At 40.5% G+C, this 21277-nt stretch overlaps 2 protein-coding genes across 2 annotated transcripts; one reads left to right on the top strand and one right to left on the bottom strand.

Moving 5' to 3' along the window:
- Window positions 1–1452: 1452 nt before the first annotated feature.
- Window positions 1453–5141, bottom strand: LOC133296547 (uncharacterized). The gene is made up of 3 exons (XM_061495552.1): window positions 4886–5141; window positions 4126–4745; window positions 1453–1557 (listed from the first exon to the last, which is right to left on the bottom strand). The coding sequence occupies exons 1-3, from the start codon at window positions 5139–5141 to the stop codon at window positions 1453–1455; spliced, it is 981 nt and encodes a 326-aa protein (XP_061351536.1).
- Window positions 5142–17953: 12812 nt separating this feature from the next.
- LOC133296549 (uncharacterized) lies at window positions 17954–19590 on the top strand. The gene is made up of 2 exons (XM_061495554.1): window positions 17954–18230; window positions 19018–19590. The coding sequence occupies exons 1-2, from the start codon at window positions 18048–18050 to the stop codon at window positions 19201–19203; spliced, it is 369 nt and encodes a 122-aa protein (XP_061351538.1). The 5' UTR covers window positions 17954–18047; the 3' UTR covers window positions 19204–19590.
- Window positions 19591–21277: the final 1687 nt, after the last annotated feature.

A 21277-nucleotide genomic window follows, 5' to 3' on the forward strand; every position in this document is an offset into this window, starting at 1 on the left:
CAAACTTCAACCCACAGTGGCTGGAAACTCACAAAAGGCTACCTCTCACCCTCACAATGAAGCCCACAAGTGTTTACAAGTAGAAGGAGAGAAGGATCAATGCAAAAGATGACCACTTGGCTCAAGAAATGGAGAAGGAGACCGACGGAATAGTGTTTCTGGTCAGCCACCCAAGGAGCCTCACGAAGGACAATAGGAATGTCTAGGGTTTTGTGCAAATAAGTGTATTTATAGCCACTTAGGAATTAAACACATAGTATTATCGCTAATTTCTACACTTAACATTTTAATCCTAAATTTTGGAATCTGAACCTACTCATTTTTCTAAGATTTATCATATTTTTATTTTATTTTTCGCAGCACCTTTCTAGTACCCGCTTTTCTATAGCCAGTATCAGTTCTGGCACCAGTTCTCATTATTTTAACTTGAAACTTGTTTTACAAGTCCTATTTAATATTCTAGGAATATTCATGCACTTATTATAATTTTCCGGGATATTTCATCGGTACGCATTTATACCGAGTAGCAGAATCGGTATCTGCACTTTTCGTCTGAAAAGCGACTTTCAGCATTCTTAATCACTTACCATAATTATTAAAGCATCATAATAATTATTAGGGTCAATTATGGAATTATTTCCTAATTCTCACATTTAATTAATTAATTTTCTTAATTAGCGGTGCGGGTTCTTACAGGGTTAGCCTCAATTCCCCTTTCTGTTAAAAGGAAACCCGAAAACTTTCCAGCTGGAACTCCGAACGCGCACTTATTTCGATTTAAGCGCATATTATGCTTCCTGACCTATTCAAACACCTCCTGCAAGTCTTCTAAGTGCGTCTTACCATCTCTCGACTTCACGATCATATCATCCATGTACACCTCCAACATTCTACCCATCTGTGCCTTAAACACCTTGTTCATCATTCTCATGTACGTTGCCCCTGTGTTTTTAATCCAAACGGCATGACATTATAGCAATGCACTGCATTCTCAGTTATGAACGCTGTTTTTTCCTGATCTTCTTTCCATAACGGTATCTGATTATACCCGGAATATGCATCCATAAATGACAACACTTTATACCCAGATGCACTATCTACCAAATGATCAATACTTGGTAATGGAAATGGGTCTTTAGGACAAATTTTATTCAAGTTCGTATAATCTGTACACATTCTCCACTTCCCATCCGGCTTCCTTATGAACACCGGGTTGGCTAACCACGTAGAATATTCTATTTCTCTGATAAACCCTGCTTCCAAAAGCTCTCGTGTCTTTTCTTCAATGGCCTTCCTCCTTTCCAAACAAAATATTCTCTTTTTCTGGGCTACCAGCTTTACTCCTGGGGTCATTGCCAAGCGATGGCAAGACAATGCCAGATCCATGCCAGGCATATCAGAGGGTTTCCATGCAAACAAATCAGCATTCTTTTTCAACAACTCCTTCAAGCTCTATGCCACCTCGGGTTCCAACTCGGAACCCATCTTCGTACACTGCTGTTGAGATATCCCTAATTGAACTTTTTCCATATCTCTAGCGGGTTCCGGTGTAAGAACCTGCACCGTTAAATAAGGTATTTAATTAATTAATTAGGCAAAAATAGGAAATGATTCCATAATTGACCCTAATAATTATTTATGAGGCTTAATAAATGTAGTAAGTGGTTAAGAATGCTGAAAGTCGCTTTTCGAAAGAAAAATGCAGATACCGGTTCTGCTAGTCGATATAAATGCGTATCGAGCAAGTATCCCAGAAAATTAATGTAAGTGCATGATAATTACTAGAATAATATGTAGGACTTGTAAAACGAGTTTCAAGTCCAAATAATGAGAACTAGTGCCAGAAACTGATACTGGCTAAGAAAAGCGCGTACCGGAAAGGTGCTCAGAAAAATATAATATAAATATGAAAATTCTTGTAAAATTGAGTAGGTTAAGAATCCAAAGTTTGGGATTAAAATGCTAAGCGTAACAATTAAAGCTAGTATTGTGTGTTTTATTTTAAAGGGGCTATATATATGGCTTTTAAGGGCACAATGCCCTAGAAAACTGCCTCTTGTGCGTGAGTGGAGGAAGGGCTGATCAGCTTGGTTGTTCCTTTGGGTTTTCTTCTCCTTTTCTTGAACAAAGTTGTCACCTTTGGCTTTGATCCTCCTCTTTTCTTCTTGCATACACTTGAGAGTTATCTTTGTGAGGGTGTGAAGGTGCTTTTCTGTATTTCCAGCCTCTGTTTTGTTGAGTTCTTGGGCTGAGTTTTTTTGCCTTGAGGGAAGGAGCCTTTGTTCTTGGTTGAGTGGCTTCAAGGAGCCACCTTTGGTGAGAAAGACCCTTACTTGGTTCACCATTTTTGTTTTTGGTTCAAGACAGAACCATTAGGAGTTTCTTGTGAGATCCAAGAGCCTTCATTTCTGAGTTTGAGCTTGGGTAAGCTTCATCACCTTTGATCTTGAGTCTTTGAGCTTAAAAATAGAACCTTGATGCATATAAAGGCTTATAGATGATAACTTAACGTTGGGGTTGGTCAAACACACCTAGAAATGCATGTTTAAGTGTCTAGAATCAGTAAAACCCAACCTTGGAAGGATATCTTCACGAAATGCAGTTTCTGCATTCTGTCGTGAAATATCCGGATATCTGCCCGAGAAATATCCGGATATGTGATATCCAGATATGGGATTTGGATATCCGGATATTGGATATCTGGATATGGGAATCTGGATATCCGGATATTGTATATCCAGATATGGTCAGTGAGATATCCGGATATTGCATATCCGGATATGTACCTAAGGAATATCCGGATATTCTTGGATTTCGAAGAACAGTAGCTGTGCTGGGAGGACAGTAGGCTATTGGGGGTTTGTGGACCCTAGATTGATGAAGTTGAACTTCTGTAATTAATGGACTAAGTCAGAATCATGTGATTAAGGGCTTGTGGCTTTGTTGGAAGCCTTAAGACGTAAATCGTTAAGGAGAACGTAGTCTTTATGTTAATGTTTTTGTATTGTATGTTGATACACTTACTGGTCCTAATCAGATTGCGATTTGCTATGTGTTGGACTTTAGCTGTGAGGACTCTTGGCATTGGGTAGTGAGCTTGCAAGGTAAGCTTTCGTGTCCTCGGTTTAGCCATGTTGTGGTTCCACCATGTCCCATGGGGGTATGGTATATGCATGCTGTGTTACATGCTTTTGATATTTTGGAAATGTTGTTGAGTTATTGTATGTTAGTGCCTTGTTGATATGCATGGAGGTGTTCCACCTATACGGTAAACCTGAGTATGTAGAACATACAATACGGTGAGGCTGTGGGTGAGGTGCAAGTGGTGTTCCTTGTACTACATGTAGGAGATAGACATATTCCTGCATTTCTCTGGCCAGTATAATAGTGATTACACACATGCTATAGATATCTGTTGCACTACATAGTTTTGGAACTGATAATGATATAAATGCTTTCAGAACTTATATTGCACATGTAAGTGAGCTTGGGGTGGAAGATCCTTGAGGACCCCTTGTCTTACTGAGATTTCTTGTTTAGAGATCTCACCCCACGTTTGGGGAATGCTTATTTCAGGATCAGGTAATGTTGAGACCTCAGGCGGCAGGAGGCCGGAGCTGAGTTAGATTTGCTGTTATTTATGCTGACATGTTGGATGCTGGATTTGCATGCTGCTTATATGCTTATAGCTTCAGTTCATGTTTATGGAGTTTTATGTTAAGACTTGTTGTTTACGCTGTTTATTTGGTGAGCATGGGGATTGTCCATGACACATAGTATTGTTTCGTCTTGAGTCTTTTGGGAGTTGTAATAATGTATCAGGATATTGTCCGGATTACGAGATGTAATACCGTGATTTAGATACACACTTTATTTATATATTGAGGTATTTCAGTTGATGTCTTATTGCAATTTACGTACAGGCGTTATTTTATAAAATTGATTAAGTAATCAAGATGGTAATTGATAATGACGTCATAATTGAAAAGAAAAAGAATATTCCGCATTTTTAATTTAGCACCGCTTAATACGATGTAATGATAACACTACCGGATATATACGGGATGTTACATCCGGCCTATTTCCTTTATCTTCCTCTCGAGGATCCATCCCTACTACCATTACCCGTTCTTCTTTCTTTCCCTCCTTTTCTCCTTGCATATTTTCTTCTTTGGCTTTTCTTGCCGGCTCCATCATTCTTTCTCCGTTACTTGCTTGCGGAACTCGTAAACTCATATTATAGCAACTTCGAGTAACCACTTGGTCCGCCTTTATCGTAGCCACTGACCCATCTTTGGCCACAAATTTCATAGCCAACTGATCAATCGATAAAAAGATCTTAAACTTCTTCATGAATGGTTGCCCCAAAATAATATTGTACGCCGAGCTCAAATCTACCACTGCAAATGACAAGGTGACCGTTTTATGCGTGGGTGCCTTGCCTAAAGTCAACCTCAATGGGATATATCCCAATGGCTTAATTTTATCTCCTGTGAAGGCTAGCAGCTCGGCTCCACATGGTTCCAACTGTTCATAATCCAAATCCATTCTTCTAAATGCGTCCCAAAATATAATGTCCACTGAGCTACTTGAATCTACCAGCATTCTATTAACTCGATAGTTTGCTAGCAATCCTGAAATCACTAGAGTATCATCATGCTCTGGATTTATTATCTCTTCGTCCAAGTCTTTGAAAACTACTTGTTTTCCCGTCTTTTTTCTTTCCTTTTTGAAACGCGGCTTATCTGAAATAGCATGCACATTTTCAAATGTTTTTTGCGAGCGTTACTCGACTCTCCTCCTCCTGCTCGCCCCCCGGCTATAGTACATATGTGTCTCATCTGGACTGCATTGGGGGATGCTTGCTTTTATTTTTTTCTTTTACTAGCATCTTGGCTTCTTCCTCCAGGCGGGCTCCGACTACGGTCTTGTCGCCGGTATTTATCTTCGTTATCACCATCTCCTTTTCTTCTCACATACTTTTGTAACTCCCCTTCTTTGATCAACCGTTCAATAACGTTTTGCAAGTTATAACAGTCGTCTGTGTGGTGCCCGTATCCCCGATGAAATTCACACCATTTTGTCTTGTTTGTCTGCACGTATCTTGACTGAATGGGTGGCGGCCTTGGGACCTTTCTCATGTTCGTAGACATTACTTTTTTCAATATCTGAGCTCTAGACGTATTCAACAGTGTAAACTCTCTCCTGTATGCCTCCCTAAATCTTTCTCCGACTAACCGATGCCGCCTCTCTTCAAACTGGCCCCTTTCTGCTGGTCTCTCCGGCCTCCTACTTTGAGTTGTTTCTCGAAAACCTTGTTCAATTTGCTTTTGAGAAGATTTAAATTCCTCCAAATCAATGTATTTTCGAATTCTTTCCAACAAATCTTCCTTTGTAGCCGGACACTTTTTGGCTAACGAGTTCGCTATCCCTCCGGGTTGTAATCCAGTAGTGAACAACAGCAAATACGTCTGATTTTCTAACCCTTTGACTTGTCTTACTTCTGCTTGAAAATGTTCGTAATAATCTCGCAACTTTTCTCCGGGCTTTTGTCTTACTCCGCACAAATTATGCGTTGTTTTGGGCTGAGGTCCACAATGAGCAAATTGTTGCACGAACCGCTGTGATAAGTGTAAGAACCTGCACCGTTAATTAAGGAAATTAATCAGTTAATTATGAGTTTGATGAGATAATTCCATAATTGATCCTAATATTTATTATGAGGCTCTAATAATTATAGTGAGTAATAATGCTGAAAGTCGCTTTTCTGACGAAAAGTGAAATACCGGTTCTGCTAGTCGGTATAAATGCATACCAAAAAAGTATCCCGAAAAATTATAATAAGTGCATGATAATTACTAGAATAACATGTAGGACTTGTAAAACGAGTTTCAAGTTTAAATAATGAGAACTGGTGCCCGAAACTGGTACTGGCTATGAAAAGCGCATACCAGAAAGGTACTCCGAAAAATATAAGAAAAATATGATAATTCTTGTAAAATTGAGTAGGTTAAGAATCCTGAGTTTGGGATTAAAATGCTAAGCGTAGCAATTAAGGTTAATACAATGCGATTAAGTTTAAAATGGCTATAAATACAACTTTGGCACATGATCCTAAGTTATTTTTTTGCCTCCTACGTGAGTGGCTGAAGGGTCAACTGCTGCCTTCTTCAACCTTGGTCTGCTTGCTTGAAAACCTTCCAAGTCTTCACCTTTTCTTCTTGAAACCTTCACTTAAACACCATTGTTGAGTGGGAGTTGGTCTTGTAAGGTTGTTGGGTGCTCCATTGTTGAGTTTGAGCTTCTGAGTTTGAGAAGAGTGGGCTGACCTTGTGAGTTTGGGTTGTGGGAACCTTGAAGTTGGCTTTTTGAGCTTCAAGGTGTGAACTTTGTGGAGAAAGAACCAACCTTGGTGTGTCATTTTCGTTTTGGGACCAAGTCAGAACTGTGGAGTCAGTTTAGTGAGCTCCAATAGCATTCTTCCCACTGTTTTGAGTTGTTGGTAAGCTTCACCACTCTTGTGCTTGAGTTTAATGCTTAAAAATGGAACATTGATGCATGTAATGAGCTAAGTTGACAACTTAAGGGTGGTTAAGGTTAAACACACCTAGAAATGCATGTTTAGACTTCTGTAATCGGTAAAAGTTGGACCTTTGGTTTGGATTTTCGCGAAATGCAGAATCTGGATTCTGTCGCCAAATATCCGGATATTTTGTTGTGAATATTCGGATATTGATATCCGGATATAGGTATCCGGATATTGATATCCAGATATGGGGATCTGAATATCCGGATATAGATATCCGGAAATGGCCTCGACGAATATCCGGATATTCTGGAATTTCAAAGAACAGTAGTTGCATTGTTCATAGAGTAGGCTATTGGGGGTTTGTGGACCCTAGATTGATGAAGTTGAACTTCTATAAATACTTAACTAAGTCAGAATCAAGTGATTAACAGCTTATGGCTTTGTGGGAAGCCTTAAGACGTAAAACGTAAAAGGAAAACGTAGTCTTTATGTTTATGCTATTGAGCTATGAATGTTAATATGCTTGCTGGTCCTAAATCAGATTGTGATCTGCTGTGTTTGGACATTGAGCTTGTGTGGACTTGACTTGGATTGATTGCTTAAGAGGTAAGCTTTCGTGTCCTCGGTTTAGCCATGTTGTGGTTCCACCATGTCCCATGGGGGTATGGTTATATGCATGCTGTATTACATGCTTTGGATATTTGAAATGTTGTTGAGCTTTATGGGTAATGGCTTTTAATATGCATGTGTTGTTCCATCTTGACGGTAAGCCTGAGTATGTGGCATCATACAATATGGTGATCCGGGGTGAATGCAAGTAGCGTCTTGCACTATTTGTGGTTATTAGACGTATATATATCCTGCATTTCTTTGGCCAGTAGAATAGTATTGACACACATGACATGATTATCTGCTGCATTGCACTGTTTTAGAAATGATATTGATGAACTGCTTTTGAACTTATATTGCACATGTAAGTGAGCTTGGGGTGGAAGATCCTTGAGGACCCCTTGTCTTACTGAGATTTCTTGTTTAGAGATCTCACCCCATGTTTGGGGAATGCTTATTTCAGGTTCAGGTAGTATGAGGACTGATGCCTCTGGCGGCAGGAGGCCAGAGCTTAGTTGATGTTTAGTGCGGTTCATATTATGCTAGCATGACTGGATTGGATGATGTTTATGTTTTCTGTCATTTATGATTATTGAGTTGAGACTGATGTTGGGCTTTGTTGCCTTATTTGGGTGAGCATGGGAGTTGTCCATGCCACTATGTTGTTAGTACTTGTGAGTTGAGTTGTATAAACCGCAAGTTGGTCCGGTCTACGTGTGGTAGTTCCGTGACTAGAGACATACTTATGTTATTCAATTAATGAGGTATTTCGGTTAGCTGTTTATTGCAATGTACATACAGGAGATGTTTTATTAATTGATTAATAAGCAAGTTGGTAATGATAATGGCATCATAATTGAAAAGAAAAAGATATTCCGCATTTTTAATTAAGTGCAGCTTAATACAATAGTATGATAACATTACCGGATATATACGGGGTGTTACGTTTATGGTATCAGAGCAATGGTTCGAGGGAAAAGCCTGTATGTATTGCAATAGCTAGGATGTTTGGTTGCGTCTGTCTTGTGTGTTTACTCCGTCGAATTCTATTATGATAATGCATACGTGATCACATTGCGTGGGCCTGATCAACTCATAATTTGTGTAACTTATGCAGAGTCATGGTAAGGTCCGGGAGAACACGAGAGACTTCTGAGGATCAACCCGATCCTATCCTGACTGAATTGGCTGAGATACAGGCGGCTAGGTTAGCCGATCAGGAGGCCACTAGATTGGCCAACGCGGCAATGATGGACGGTGTTCGCAAGGCGAACCGGATAGCCGCAGAAGAGGTTTGTGAAGCAAACCGGAGGACCACTGAGGATGTCTTCGAGGCGAACAGGATGGCGAACATGACGATGATGAGAGTCATGTTGGAGGAGATGAGGGCTGGTCCTGCTGTAGGTCAGTTTCCGCCGCCGCCGCCTCCACCTAGTGTTCAGGATGAGAGCCTGAGTCACATTGGCAGTGCTACTCATGTCGCTGAGACGATGGAGACCTTGGTAGGGCATGCTGAGGATCGTGACGTGATTGATCGCCGGCTGAATGCTTTCAAGAAGCATAAGCCACCTGTGTTTGATGGGTCTTTGGATCCTATTGTTGCAGCGAGATGGTTACAGGCGCTGGACAAGATATTCTGGGTCATGCAGTGTACAGACCCGTAGAAACTGATGTTCTCGACTTACATGCTGGAGGGCGATGCCCATGAGTGGTGGACGAACACCTCTCGTGCTTATGAGATGCATGGTCATGTCATGACGTGGCCATTCTTCGAGGAATGCTTTTTGGGCAAGTACTTTCCCAACGATGCGCAGGAGAGGAAGCAGGGGGAATTTGATAGATTGGTTCAGGGCTCGATGTCTGTTGATGAGTACCTGGCCAAGTTTAATGAGCTAGTGAAGTTTGTGCACTTCTGGATGGTTCCTTCTACTCCGATGTTTCTGGCTGCTAAGTTCCGCAGAGGACTTAGTGAGGTGATTGCTGAGCATGTTGCTGGAGTTGCTTCGAGGGATTTTGGTACACTGGTTCAGCAGTGTACGGACATTGAGGATGTCTGCATTGTGAGCAAGGCCAAGAGGGCCAAGGTCGACGAGACCAAGGGGAGTGTTAGTTCCACTCCTGCTCCTACTTCTTGGAAGGATAGGAAGTTTGCTGGGAAGGGCAAAGGTAAACAGTTGGCGACTAGGCAGGCGCCTGGTCAATTCAAGAGGGCTGCTTCACAGCAGGGGAGTTTTGCTAGGCCTCCTTCCACTCCGAGATGTGCGGGGTGCGGAAAGGAGCATGCTGGTCGTTGTGCTTCGGGTCAATTGATCTTTTCCAATGTGGTAAGAAGGGCCACTTCTCTAGAGACTGTCCGTCGTCGACAGCGAGAGCTGCAGCTGTTCAGGCAGTTCCTTTGCAGATGGTTCCAATGGCTTTTACTTCGGCACTTGCGGTGCCACCTTCTGTTGGGCGTCTGTACACCTTGGATAGACAGCAGTCAGACCACGCTCCGAACCTTGTTAGAGGTACTGTGTCTATTGGTGGTATTGCTGTTGATGCATTGTTTGATTTCGGGGCTACGCATTCGTTTGTTGCTACCCCGATTGCTTTGGGGCTTGAGTTGCCCATGTCTGTGCTTTCTCCACCGTTGCGGGTGACTACCGCCATCGGAGAAATATGTGATTCTACCACTGTACATCGCGATGTAGCATTTCAGTGGCACAGCCGTGAGTTCTCGATGGATCTGATAGGATTGCCGATGGCCAACTTGGAGATTATTCTAGGCATGGATTGGTTATCTAGAAACTGTGCACTGATTGATTGCTGTGCAAAACGCGTGGTGATGTCTCCGTGTGATTCCATAGCTAGTTCCTCACCATATATTTCATTGCTGTATGCTAGGAAGGCCTTGAGAGCAGGGGCATTTGGTTATGTCATGTTGGGAGGTTTGGTGAATGGGAAATAGGAGGATATCACTGGCATTCCTGTGGTGGGGGAGTTCCTCGAGGTGTTTCCTGAGGAGATTCCTGAGTTTCCGCCACAGTGGGAGATAGAGTTCTCCATTGATTTGTTTCCTGGTGTGGGGCCTATTTCTTTAGCTCCATATCGGATGTCGCCACCGGAGTTGGCTGAGCTGAAGAAGCATATTGAGGATCTTTCGGTGAAAGATTCCATTCGACCGAGTGTGTCTCCTTGGGGAGCACCGGTCATCTTTGTGAAGAAGAAAGACGGGACAATGCGATTGTGCACCGACTACAGGCAGCTGAACAAGGTGACGATCAAGAACAAGTATCCCCTTCCTCGGATTGATGATCTGTTGGATCAGCTCAGGGGTGCTTGCGTGTATTCCAAGATTGATCTCCGGTCCGGATACCATCAGATTCGGGTGAAGCCGGAGGATGTCCCTAAGACCGCGTTTCGTTCGAGATACGGTCAATTTGAGTACTTGGGGATTCCGTTTGGTCTCACCAATGCACCTGCCGTGTTCATGGATTACATGAATAAGATTTTCCAGCCGTATCTGGATCAGTTTGTGATTGTCTTCATTGATGACATTCTGATTTACTCCAAGACTGAGGAGGAGCATGTAGAGCATCTGAGGATTGTTTTGCAAGTGCTGAAGGAGAAAAAGCTTTATGCTTCTAAATGTGAGTTTTGGCTCAAGTCTGTGAAGTTTCTTGGGCATGTTATTTCTGTTGAAGGAGTTGCAGTGGATCCGAACAAGATTGAGGCCGTGCTAGATTGGGAGAGGCCCAAGACGGTAACAGACGTGAGGAGCTTTCTGGGTTTGGAAGGTTACTGTTGGAGGTTCATTAAAGGATTCTCCACCATGGTTCTGCCATTGACTCGCCTTACCCGGAAGGAGGCTCCGTTTGTGTGGACTCACGAGTGTGAGGATTGTTTTCAAGAGTTGAAGGAGAGATTGACTACCGCACCTGTGTTGATCCTTCCTGATCCTGATGAGCAAATTGAGCCTTACACCGACGCCTCCGGGAAGGGACTCGGTTGTGTGTTGATGCAGTTGGGCAATGTGATTGCCTATGCTTCGAGGCAGTTGAAGCCTCATGAGGAGAACTACTCGACTCATGATTTGGAGTTGGCGGCTATTGTATTTGCTTTCAAGATGTGGAGGCATTACCTATTTGGGATGAAGTTTGCTGTGTTCAGTGACCATAAGAGCTTGAAGTATCTGTTTGATCAGAAAGAACTGAACATGAGACAGCGGAGATGGATGGAGTATCTGAAGGACTACGACTTTGAGTTGAAGTACCATCCTGGCAAGGCCAATGTGGTAGCGGATGCTTTGAGTCGGAAATCCGTGAGTCTATCCAGTTTGACCATAGGTGATTACGATATCATTAAGCAGTTTCGAGATTTGACCGTGACTTCCTTGTTTGGGGGTACACTTCTCGAGATGGAGACTGTGAGAGTGGAGAATGAGCTCATGGAAAAGATTAAAGAGGCGCAAGTGAAGAGAGAGTGTCTCGACTATGTAAAGAACCAAGACGGTGTGTCTTGGAATGAGGATGGACTTCTATTGTTTCAGAAGCGTGTGGTGATTCCTCGAGGTCCTTTGACCGAAGAGATTATGGAAGAGGCCCATAAAGGCCAGTTTACGGTCCACCCTGGTGCGACTAAGATGTACCAAGACTTGAAGAGAAACTTCTAGTGGCCGGGTATGAAGAAGGACATAGCTGTTTATGTGTCCAAGTGTTTGATCTGCCAGAAGGTGAAGATTGAACATCAGAAACCGTCTGGTAAACTTCAACCTCTTGAGATTTCAGAATGGAAATGTGAGAGCATTTTCATGGACTTCATTGTGGGTTTGCCGAAGACTCAGGTTGGCTGCGACTCGATATGGATCATTTTGGACAGACTGACGAAGTCTTCCCATTTTCTTCCAGTGAAGGTGAGCTTCACTACTGAGCAGTTGGCCAAACTGTATGTTCGCGAGATCGTGAGGCTTCACGGGGTGCCCGAGAGTATCATCAGTGATAGGGACCCGAAGTTCACATCTCGGTTCTGGGAGGTGCTGCAGGGAGCTTTTGGTACTCAGTTGAGATTGAGTACAACCTATCACCCTCAGACTGATGGACAGACTGAGTGGACTATCCAGACCTTGGAGAACATGTTGCGGGTTGGCACATTGGAGCAGGGCTCGGCATGGGATAGGTACCTTCCATTGGTGGAGTTTTCGTATAACAACAGTTTCCATGCTAGCCTGGGCATGGCACCTTACGAGGCATTGTACGGTAGAAGGTGTCGTACACCTACCTGCTGGCCTGAGGTTGAACATAAAGTGTTGTTTGGCTTGGACTTTGTTTAAGATACTACCCAGCAGATTCAGATGATCAGAGAAAAGCTGAAGCAGGCGCAGAATCGCCAGAAGAGTTACTACGATGTCAAGCATCGTCCACTGGAGTTCAGTGAGGGTGAACACGTGTTTGTGAGACTTTCACCTGTCACCGGTGTTGGACGGGCACTCGGAGTGAGGAAGCTGAGCCCGCGGTTTATTGAGCCCTATCAGATTCTTGGTAGAGTAGGACCTCTTGCCTATCGGCTTGCCTTGTCTCTGAACTTGGCCAACATCCATGACGTGTTTCACGTGTCTCAGCTACGGAAGTATGTAGCGGATCCTTCGCACGTAGTGCAACTTAATGATGTGGAGGTTCAGAAGAACTTGAAAACTCCTGTCGGACCACTCAAGATTCTAGATCGTGGCGGGAAGCAGCTGAGGAGCAAGATCATTCTGATGGTCAAAGTGCAATGGTTAGGAAGGACTCCTGAGGAATGTACCTGGGAGCGAGATGACGAGCTTCTCCGGCAGTATCCCGATTTCCGAGACAGGTATATTCTGATTTTGAGGACAAAATCCTAAAAAGTTGGGGTGAATGTAAGAACTCGCACCGTTAATTAAGGAAATTAATCAGTTAATTATGAGTTTGATGAGATAATTCCATAATTGACCCTAATAATTATTATGAGGCTCTAATAATTATAGTAAGTGAGTAATAATGCTGAAAGTCGATTTTCTGACGAAAAATGCAGATACCGGTTCTGCTAGTCGGTATAAATGCGTACCGAAAAAGTATACCGGAAAATTATAATAAGTGCATGATAACTACTAGAATAACATGTAGGACTTGTAAAACGAGTTTCAAGTTAAAATAATGAGAACTGGTGCCCGAAACTGGTACTGGCTATGAAAAGCGCGTACTGGAAAGGTACTCCGAAAAATATAAGAAAAATATGATAATTCTTGTAAAATTGAGTAGTTTAAGAATCCTGAGTTTGGGATTAAAATGCTAAGTGTAGCAATTAAGGTAAATACAATGCGATTGAATTTAAACCGACTATAAATACAACTTTGGCACATGATCCTAGGTTATTTTTTTGCCTCCTACGTGAGTGGCTGAAGGGTCAACTGCTGCCTTCTTCAACCTTGGTCTCCTTGCTTGAAAACCTTCCAAGTCTTCACTTTTTCTTCTTGAAACCTTCACTTAAACACCATTGTTGAGTGAGAGTTGGTCTTGTAAGGTTGTTGGGTGCTCCATTGTTGAGTTTGAGCTTCTGAGTTTGAGAAGAGTGGGATGACCTTGTGAGTTTGGGTTGTAGGAACCTTGAAGTTGGCTTTTTGAGCTTCAAGGTGTGAACTTTGTGGAGAAAGAACCAACCTTGGTGTGTCATTTTCGTTTTGGGACCAAGTCAGAAATGTGGAGTCAGTTTAGTGAGCTCCAAGAGCATTCTTCCCACTGTTTTGAGTTGTTGGTAAGCTTCACCACTCTTGTGCTTGAGTTTAATGCTTAAAAATGGAACATTGATCCATGTAATGAGCTAAGTTGACAACTTAAGGGTGGTTAAGGTTAAACACACCTAGAAATGCATGTTTAGGCTTCTGTAATCGGTAAAAGTTGGACCTTTGGTTTGGATTTTCACGAAATGCAGAATCTGGGTTATGTCGTGAAATATCCGGATATTTTGTTGTGAATATCCGGATATAGGTATCCGGATATTGATATCCGGATATGGGGATCTGAATATCCGGATATGGATATCCGGATATTGGAAGAGAGATATTCGGATATTGATATCCGGATATGCCCTCGACGAATATCCAGATATTCTGGGATTTCGAAGAACAGTAACTGCACTGTTCATACAGTAGGCCATTGGGGGTTTGTGGACCCTAGATTGATGAAGTTGAACTTCTGTAAATACTTAACTAAGTCAGAATCAAGTGATTAAGGGCTTATGGCTTTGTGGGAAGCCTTAAGACGTAAAACGTAAAAGGAAAACGTAGTCTTTATGTTTATGCTATTGAGCTATGAATGTTAATATGCTTGCTAATCCTAAATCAGATTGTGATCTACTATGTTTGGACACTGAGCTTGTGTGGACTTGACTTGGATTGATTGCTTAAGAGGTAAGCTTTCGTGTCTTCAGTTTAGCCATGTTGTGGTTCCACCATGTCCCATGGGGGTATGGTTATATGCATGCTATGTTACATGTTTTGGATATTTGAAATGCTGTTGAGCTTTATGTGTAATGGCTTTTAATATGCATGTGTTGTTCCATCTTGACGGTAAGCCTGACTATGTGGCGTCAAACAAGATGGTGATCTGGGGTGGATGCAAGTAGCGTCTTGCACTATTTGTGGGTATTAGACGTATATAAATCTTGCATTTCTCTGGCCAGTAGAATAGTATTGACACACATGACATGATTATCTGCTGCATTGCACTGTTTTAGAAATGATATTGATGAACTGCTTTTGAACTTATATTGCACATGTAAGTGAGCTTGGGGTGGAAGATCCTTGAGGACCCCTTGTCTTACTGAGATTTCTTGTTTAGAGATCTCACCCCACGTTTGGGGAATGCTTATTTCAGGTTCAGGTAGTATGGGGGCTGATGCCTCTGGCGGTAGGAGGCCAGAGCTTAGTTGATGTTTAGTGCGGTTCATATTATACTGGCATGACTGGATTGGATGTTGTTTATGTTTTCTGTCATTTATGATTATTGAGTTGAGACTCATGTTGAGCTTTGTTGCCTTATTTGGGTGAGCATGAGAGTTGTCCATGCCACTATGTTGTTAGTACTTTTGAGTTGAGTTGTATAAACCGCTAGTTGGTCTGGTCTACGTGTGGTAGTTCCGTGACTAGAGACATACTTATGCTATTTAATTAATGAGGTATTTCAGTTAGCTGTTTATTGCAATGTACATACAGGCGATGTTTTATTAATTGATTAATAAGCAAGCTGGTAATGATAATGGCATCATAATTGAAAAGAAAAAGATATTCCGCATTTTTAATTAAGCGCAGCTTAATACAATAGTATGATAACATTACCGGATATATACGGGGTGTTACAATAAGTCTGCCTAACTTTCGATGGAATTATCCGGCAAAGCCGTAAACCACTCCAAAGCCTGTTTTCTTAAAAACACAGGAAATGTTCGACATAACAAAGAATCTGATTCTCCGCATAAGGACATTGCTGCTCGAAAAACTGTCACAAACTCCTTTGGATCTAAGCTCCCATCATACGCCTTTATGTCATTTGGTTGCTTAAACCAAGCCGGGATTGGTTCTGCTCTGAGCCTCCAAGACAAAGGAGTTCCTGATGGCCCTAGATTTATCGGGGGTATAGGAATCCGCTGTCGATCTCCTCTGGATTGTCCATTCCATCCGAGTATAGCTTGCTCCCTATTTGTCATTTGTCCGTTACAGTAATGAGGACCAAAATCTTCCGCCTGCCCTGGTCCGTAATGTTGATAACCCCAATTCATATGATTGTTACCCGCCTGTCGCCTACCTTCACCCTGATCGTGATCTCCGCCCAAGTAATAATACTTGGTATCGTCTCGTTGGAACTCGCCCCTATGATTAACATAACTTCTTCCACCTTCGGCCTCCACCTTTGATAAGTCTCTTCGTATTGGCCTCGATTTGCCTCTCGTTCGTCTTGACGAGTATAATCATGGCGAGCTCCCATATATTGTTCTTCCTCCCATATTTCCTCTTCCACCTGTTCACCTTCCCTAATCTGATACTGTCTAGCTTTCCCCGTTCTTCGGGCATAATCATCATGTGCCCGTTCTTCTATCCTCGGATTTGTTCCTCGTCCTCTGCCTTGATAGCCCATCCTTTCTGGAGGACTCCTTGACTCTTGACAAAGTTGCTCTCTCCTTACTTCATTTCCTCTATTTCCCCCCGCAGTTGGGGGGGATAAAGGAATATAACTAGGAAGAAGAGACAAGGAATCCCCCCCTCTGTTGGGGGACTGCTGCACATTTCCTACAAGGTGCCTTTCTTCTGCACCCGTCTCCTTTGCCCTCCTTCCTGATGCTGCCTATTTCTGATATCCTCCACCAACTGAATCAAAGCTTCTCCAATGGTGTTGAGAGACCGACTCCTTCCAATGGATCGAAAAGAATCTTCCTCTCCTTGGTATCCTCCGTCGTCCTCCGCTCGCTCATCATGGTAATGGCTTGCCATGACTCAAGAAAATGCGTAGGAGTCTTTTTACCTATTCCCACAAACGGCGCCAAATGTTCAGGATGAACATCAGTATGGATATGGTATGGTTCAAATCTGTCTTTCTTAGGCTATTATTCTTGGTATATATAGCCCTTACATAGGTAGTTATTCTAAACGTGGATAGTTATTAATACCGTCATGTAATCGTGGTAGGACCCACCTTGGGTTCCACTACTTGGATTGACTGGATAACCATCCGGGTAAAACCCCTTCCGGGTTCCTCTAACCGCATTCTTTTGCTATAAATACCCGGACGTATAAACCCGGAACAATAAGCATTAATTTAATTTTAATTTAACAATAAAAAAAGAATAGATTATTCTACTTTTTTTTTATGCTTATTTTATCCACCATTTTTTTGTACCGTTAGATCAAAATCTCAAGAGTTGAGAGAAATGATAAAGGTTAACTGAGATTCTGATATAACGATGTTAAAGAATGATAAAAAAGTAATATGGTATATTATAAAAAAAAAAGTAATATGGTAAAAATATAGATAAAATAACTTATCGCATAAAAAAATAATTATAAAAATTATTAAAAACAAGAATTCAAGAAGTCCTAATTATAAGGGAATTATATTGGTCATGTTATAGGAACCAAATTTATTGTCATATTAAGAAAAAGATAATACCAATTCATTAAATAAAGTGTACTATCACTTTTTTTAATATTACATACCTTATCTTTTTTTAACATGACAACAAAATTGGTTGACAAATATAATTCTCTAATTATAACCAGGGATAATTATTTCTGCTTCAGCGACTGAAACTTTTTTTTACCACTAAGAAATAAAAAGAATAGAAAAGATATTGAAACAATCAATTAGGGTTATTATCAATATTACTATGAATCAATTTTATCATTACATCGATTATGTGAATCCAACGGTTATATTTATTTATATCTTTGTATGGTTCTGATTCCCCACCTCATATTTAATGTGAAAGCATTAAATATGAAAAATTATAACCATACAAAGGTAAAAATAAATATAAAATATAAAATATGAAGAATAATAATCATATAAAAATAAAATAACCATTGGATCAACATAATCAATCTTATAATAAAATTGATTGATAATAATATTAATAATAACCCAAATTAATTATTACAATATCCTTTCTCAGAAAGAAAAATTAGGCCCATCATTATTTTCTGTCATTCGTCTATACTTTCTCTTTCATCATTTTTCGTCTCGTGGTAAATTTTTTTTTTCTACCACCGAAACAGAATTCATAATCCCTTATAAGTTATAACTACTTCGTAAAAACGAGAATAAAACTTTATATTCAGTAGGGTGTTAAGTGAGGGGGTTTTGTGAAACCGAACATAGATAAAAAGGGCGGTGGAAGAGTGAAGAGGGAAGAAGGAAAAGAGATGCCGATGGCGTGGAAATGGATCGTGCGAAGGACTCGCGAGTCGAAACCGTTCTTCCTTGCGTTCGCTACCATATGCGGCGTCGTTCCGGGAATCATAGGCTATTGCGTGATGCAGGTCACCAACACCCGCAGCGAGAACCTCGAATCCCATCTCCGCAGAAACGCTCGACCCGAATCACTGGTAACTCTTACCCACAAAATAAATTGGGGTTTTTCTAAGTGTTTTGTATTATCTTAAAATTTGACATCTTATATTTTTGGGTTTTATAAGAGTTATGTTGTAGGAAAAGTGATCGTGTTATGTTATAGAGATTCGTTTTGCGTGCCAAAGTTTTTTTTTTTTTTTGCTGCGGGCCCCACAAAATGTTGTGTGTAGGAAAATTTTTGTGGTCATGTTAAATGATAGATGATAAACCCTATATTTTTTGTGCAAAACAATATCTTATATTTTTCTGTAAGTGTGACTCCTCTTCTTTCAGTGTTCTTGATTCTGTCTTCAATTCCTCATATTTCATATTGATATTTAAGTGTGATCATTTTAAATCTACATTGGTAATCAACATTATTGGTATTGGATTGGAATAGAAATGCAGTTTATCTTAGGGATTAAATATTATAACCTATTAAGTTGAACAAAATAGTCGTCAGTATCAAGTTTGCACTATTTTCTACGATGATTCATTTCCTCTGGCCAATAGGAAAATTTTGTGAACGGGGCAAAATTGCAAGTGTAATATTTAATTATCTATATGAGCAAAAGAACTAAGATGATATTCACAATTAAATACTTCCATATAGTTGAAGGAGGGCGATCACTATCTATATAACCGAAAACAACATAAATGACAACTTACAACTAAAGTAATATATAAATTTGAAGGGAGGCAAGTGCCCTCGCTCCATGACTGCCTTGGGCAATAATTCTTCTATATTAACAATCTGGTTGCTTTAATTATGTATTGTATCAGATGATGGGACAAGTAAATAAAGAAAGACTGGCAGAATACCTTGGAGAGCTACAGAGGAAGGAGAATACCAATGACCGTTATGTTGCTGCTCTAAGAGGAGAGACTTTAACCAGAAAACCTTATGTGAGAATTCAACCAATTCCGGAACAAACCAACACCACGGCTGACAAGGAGCAGAAGAAATGAATTTGGGAATGTACGTTTCTTTGAGTTCATTATGAACTTGATGCTGTTTTGTCCGTGTTTATTCTCGTGTTTATTCCTGGATGCATTTATTTATGCAATGAACTCTTATTTATGGGCAAGCTTGGATTTTTTGGTGGGAATTGAGTGCTAGCTATACTTCATTTTAGTGATTTAACCAAATTCTTCATACAGAAGGTCTAGTATTCTCTTTTCAATACAAATCCTTTCCAATCCAACCTTTAGAATGCTTTTGTCCTAAACAGTTTATATGTGAGGAACAAGCCCTTGGAACTATGAGAGTATAACTGTTACACTTGCATCGAATTTATATAATGCTGTGTATTCACATTGCACCTTCTATATACAATATATTTTACAAATGCTATAAAGTGGATTAGTTATATTTTCCTCTCTATCTGTAATGTTGTTGTAGCCTGCTCCTTTGCCATTTTGACCGACAAAATATGAACTTGTATATAGATGATATTTTGGTATGGCGAGGGGAAGCACATATGGGAATAGCGAGGTATATGTTACTTTCATTGTACACAAATAGGTTATGACAGCTATAGAATATTCACTTCAGTTTGCAATGTAGTCACCCAGGAAAAAGCCTGACTCTGCTGGTTATCTGCTTCCGGCATATGGGACATGTGGATATTGCCGATCCACAGTCTCTGCAAGTCTGTATCAAAATTTCTTTTTTATTATTCATAAAACATAAAACAAGGGGAACGGTTAAATCGGTCATCTATTTGGCAGAGCTTACCATGTGCCCACATCCAAAGGCCATGTCCTTTTCATTGTTCAGGCAAATTGCACAAACTAGCTGCGTTAGAAACAGATGTTATGTTAGATTCTTCAAGTACCAACCTGTTTTTTAGCATGTAAAGTATAAGCTGTTCTCTCCCTTAACATTATCGGTAAGTAAATTTTGGATGCAAATCTAATTTGCCATTTGGGTATGCAAGCTCTAATGCTTACTCAAGAAAATGTTGTCTACAACAAATTTATGTAGCACTATTTTCTCCTCAACAACTTGAATAGTTCAACTTTAAATGTCTTTCAATGAAGGAATCGTGGTTATATTCCACTTTGGCCTTGGACAAAATCACAACACTGGGGAAGAAATAGTAGTACTCATAAAGCAAATGATAAAGGAAATGTACCTTGTCATCGGTTAATTTTATTTTCTTCCCTAGATCGGATAGTTTTGCCTGAGGGGAAAACCAGGGTCCAGGAATGACAAGTTATTTGAAAATGAGTGAGGTAGTCATACAATTAGAACTACTTTTTGTCATACGAAGAACACCTATTATTTTTGAGATTATTGGATTGCTAAAATGTGTCATCTATCTCTGCGACCTCAGCTCTAGTTATAGCAGAAGCAAGATCAATACGGGCATTGGCCAAATCTTGGCTTATCTCTTCAACTTTTTTAAGAGCAATTTGTTTGGTCTCATCATGCTTTCGCTCTTCTCGTAGGTTTCTCTTCATCTTGGCCAACACACTCTGCAAATTAAGGATTGCAATTTTTATTTGTGTTGAGTTCAATTAACATGCGAAATCAAAATAATAATAATAACTGATAAATCATGACTTGTATTGTTTAGTTTACTGTCAACAGATTAGGAGCCTTAGTTGTTAACAGGTACTGAGTTGGAATCCAGTTAGAATTTGTTATTGATTCCCTTTTACTTCATAAAGACATCTTATTTTCCTATGCTTCTCTCTAGGCTTCTTACAGTATGTAGTTTTTTTTTTTTTTTTTTTTTTTTTTAATATCACCGCTGTGTAATTTCTTAGCATACTTTTTATTCGTTTGTTAAAATGTGATTGGTTATGTGTCATATGCATTGATTATTAAAATTATTTTTGATTAATCTAAAAAAATATATTTTTACTTAAGTAATTTCATAAAAGCTTTTCTTTTAATGAAAATGTTAACTGTGCACAAAACAAATCTCAGATTGAGTTTGTGTGCCTTGGTAACAAGTTTCCATTCGCAAACCAACACATAAACTGTTCTCAATCAAATCAATTTGATGCCCAAACTACTAACTACTATGGCATT

This window comes from Gastrolobium bilobum, unplaced genomic scaffold (genome assembly GCF_033153095.1).
Source record: "Gastrolobium bilobum isolate Gb01-03AN ecotype WA unplaced genomic scaffold, APGP_CSIRO_Gbil_v1 utg17070, whole genome shotgun sequence".
Classification (NCBI taxonomy): domain Eukaryota; kingdom Viridiplantae; phylum Streptophyta; class Magnoliopsida; order Fabales; family Fabaceae; genus Gastrolobium; species Gastrolobium bilobum.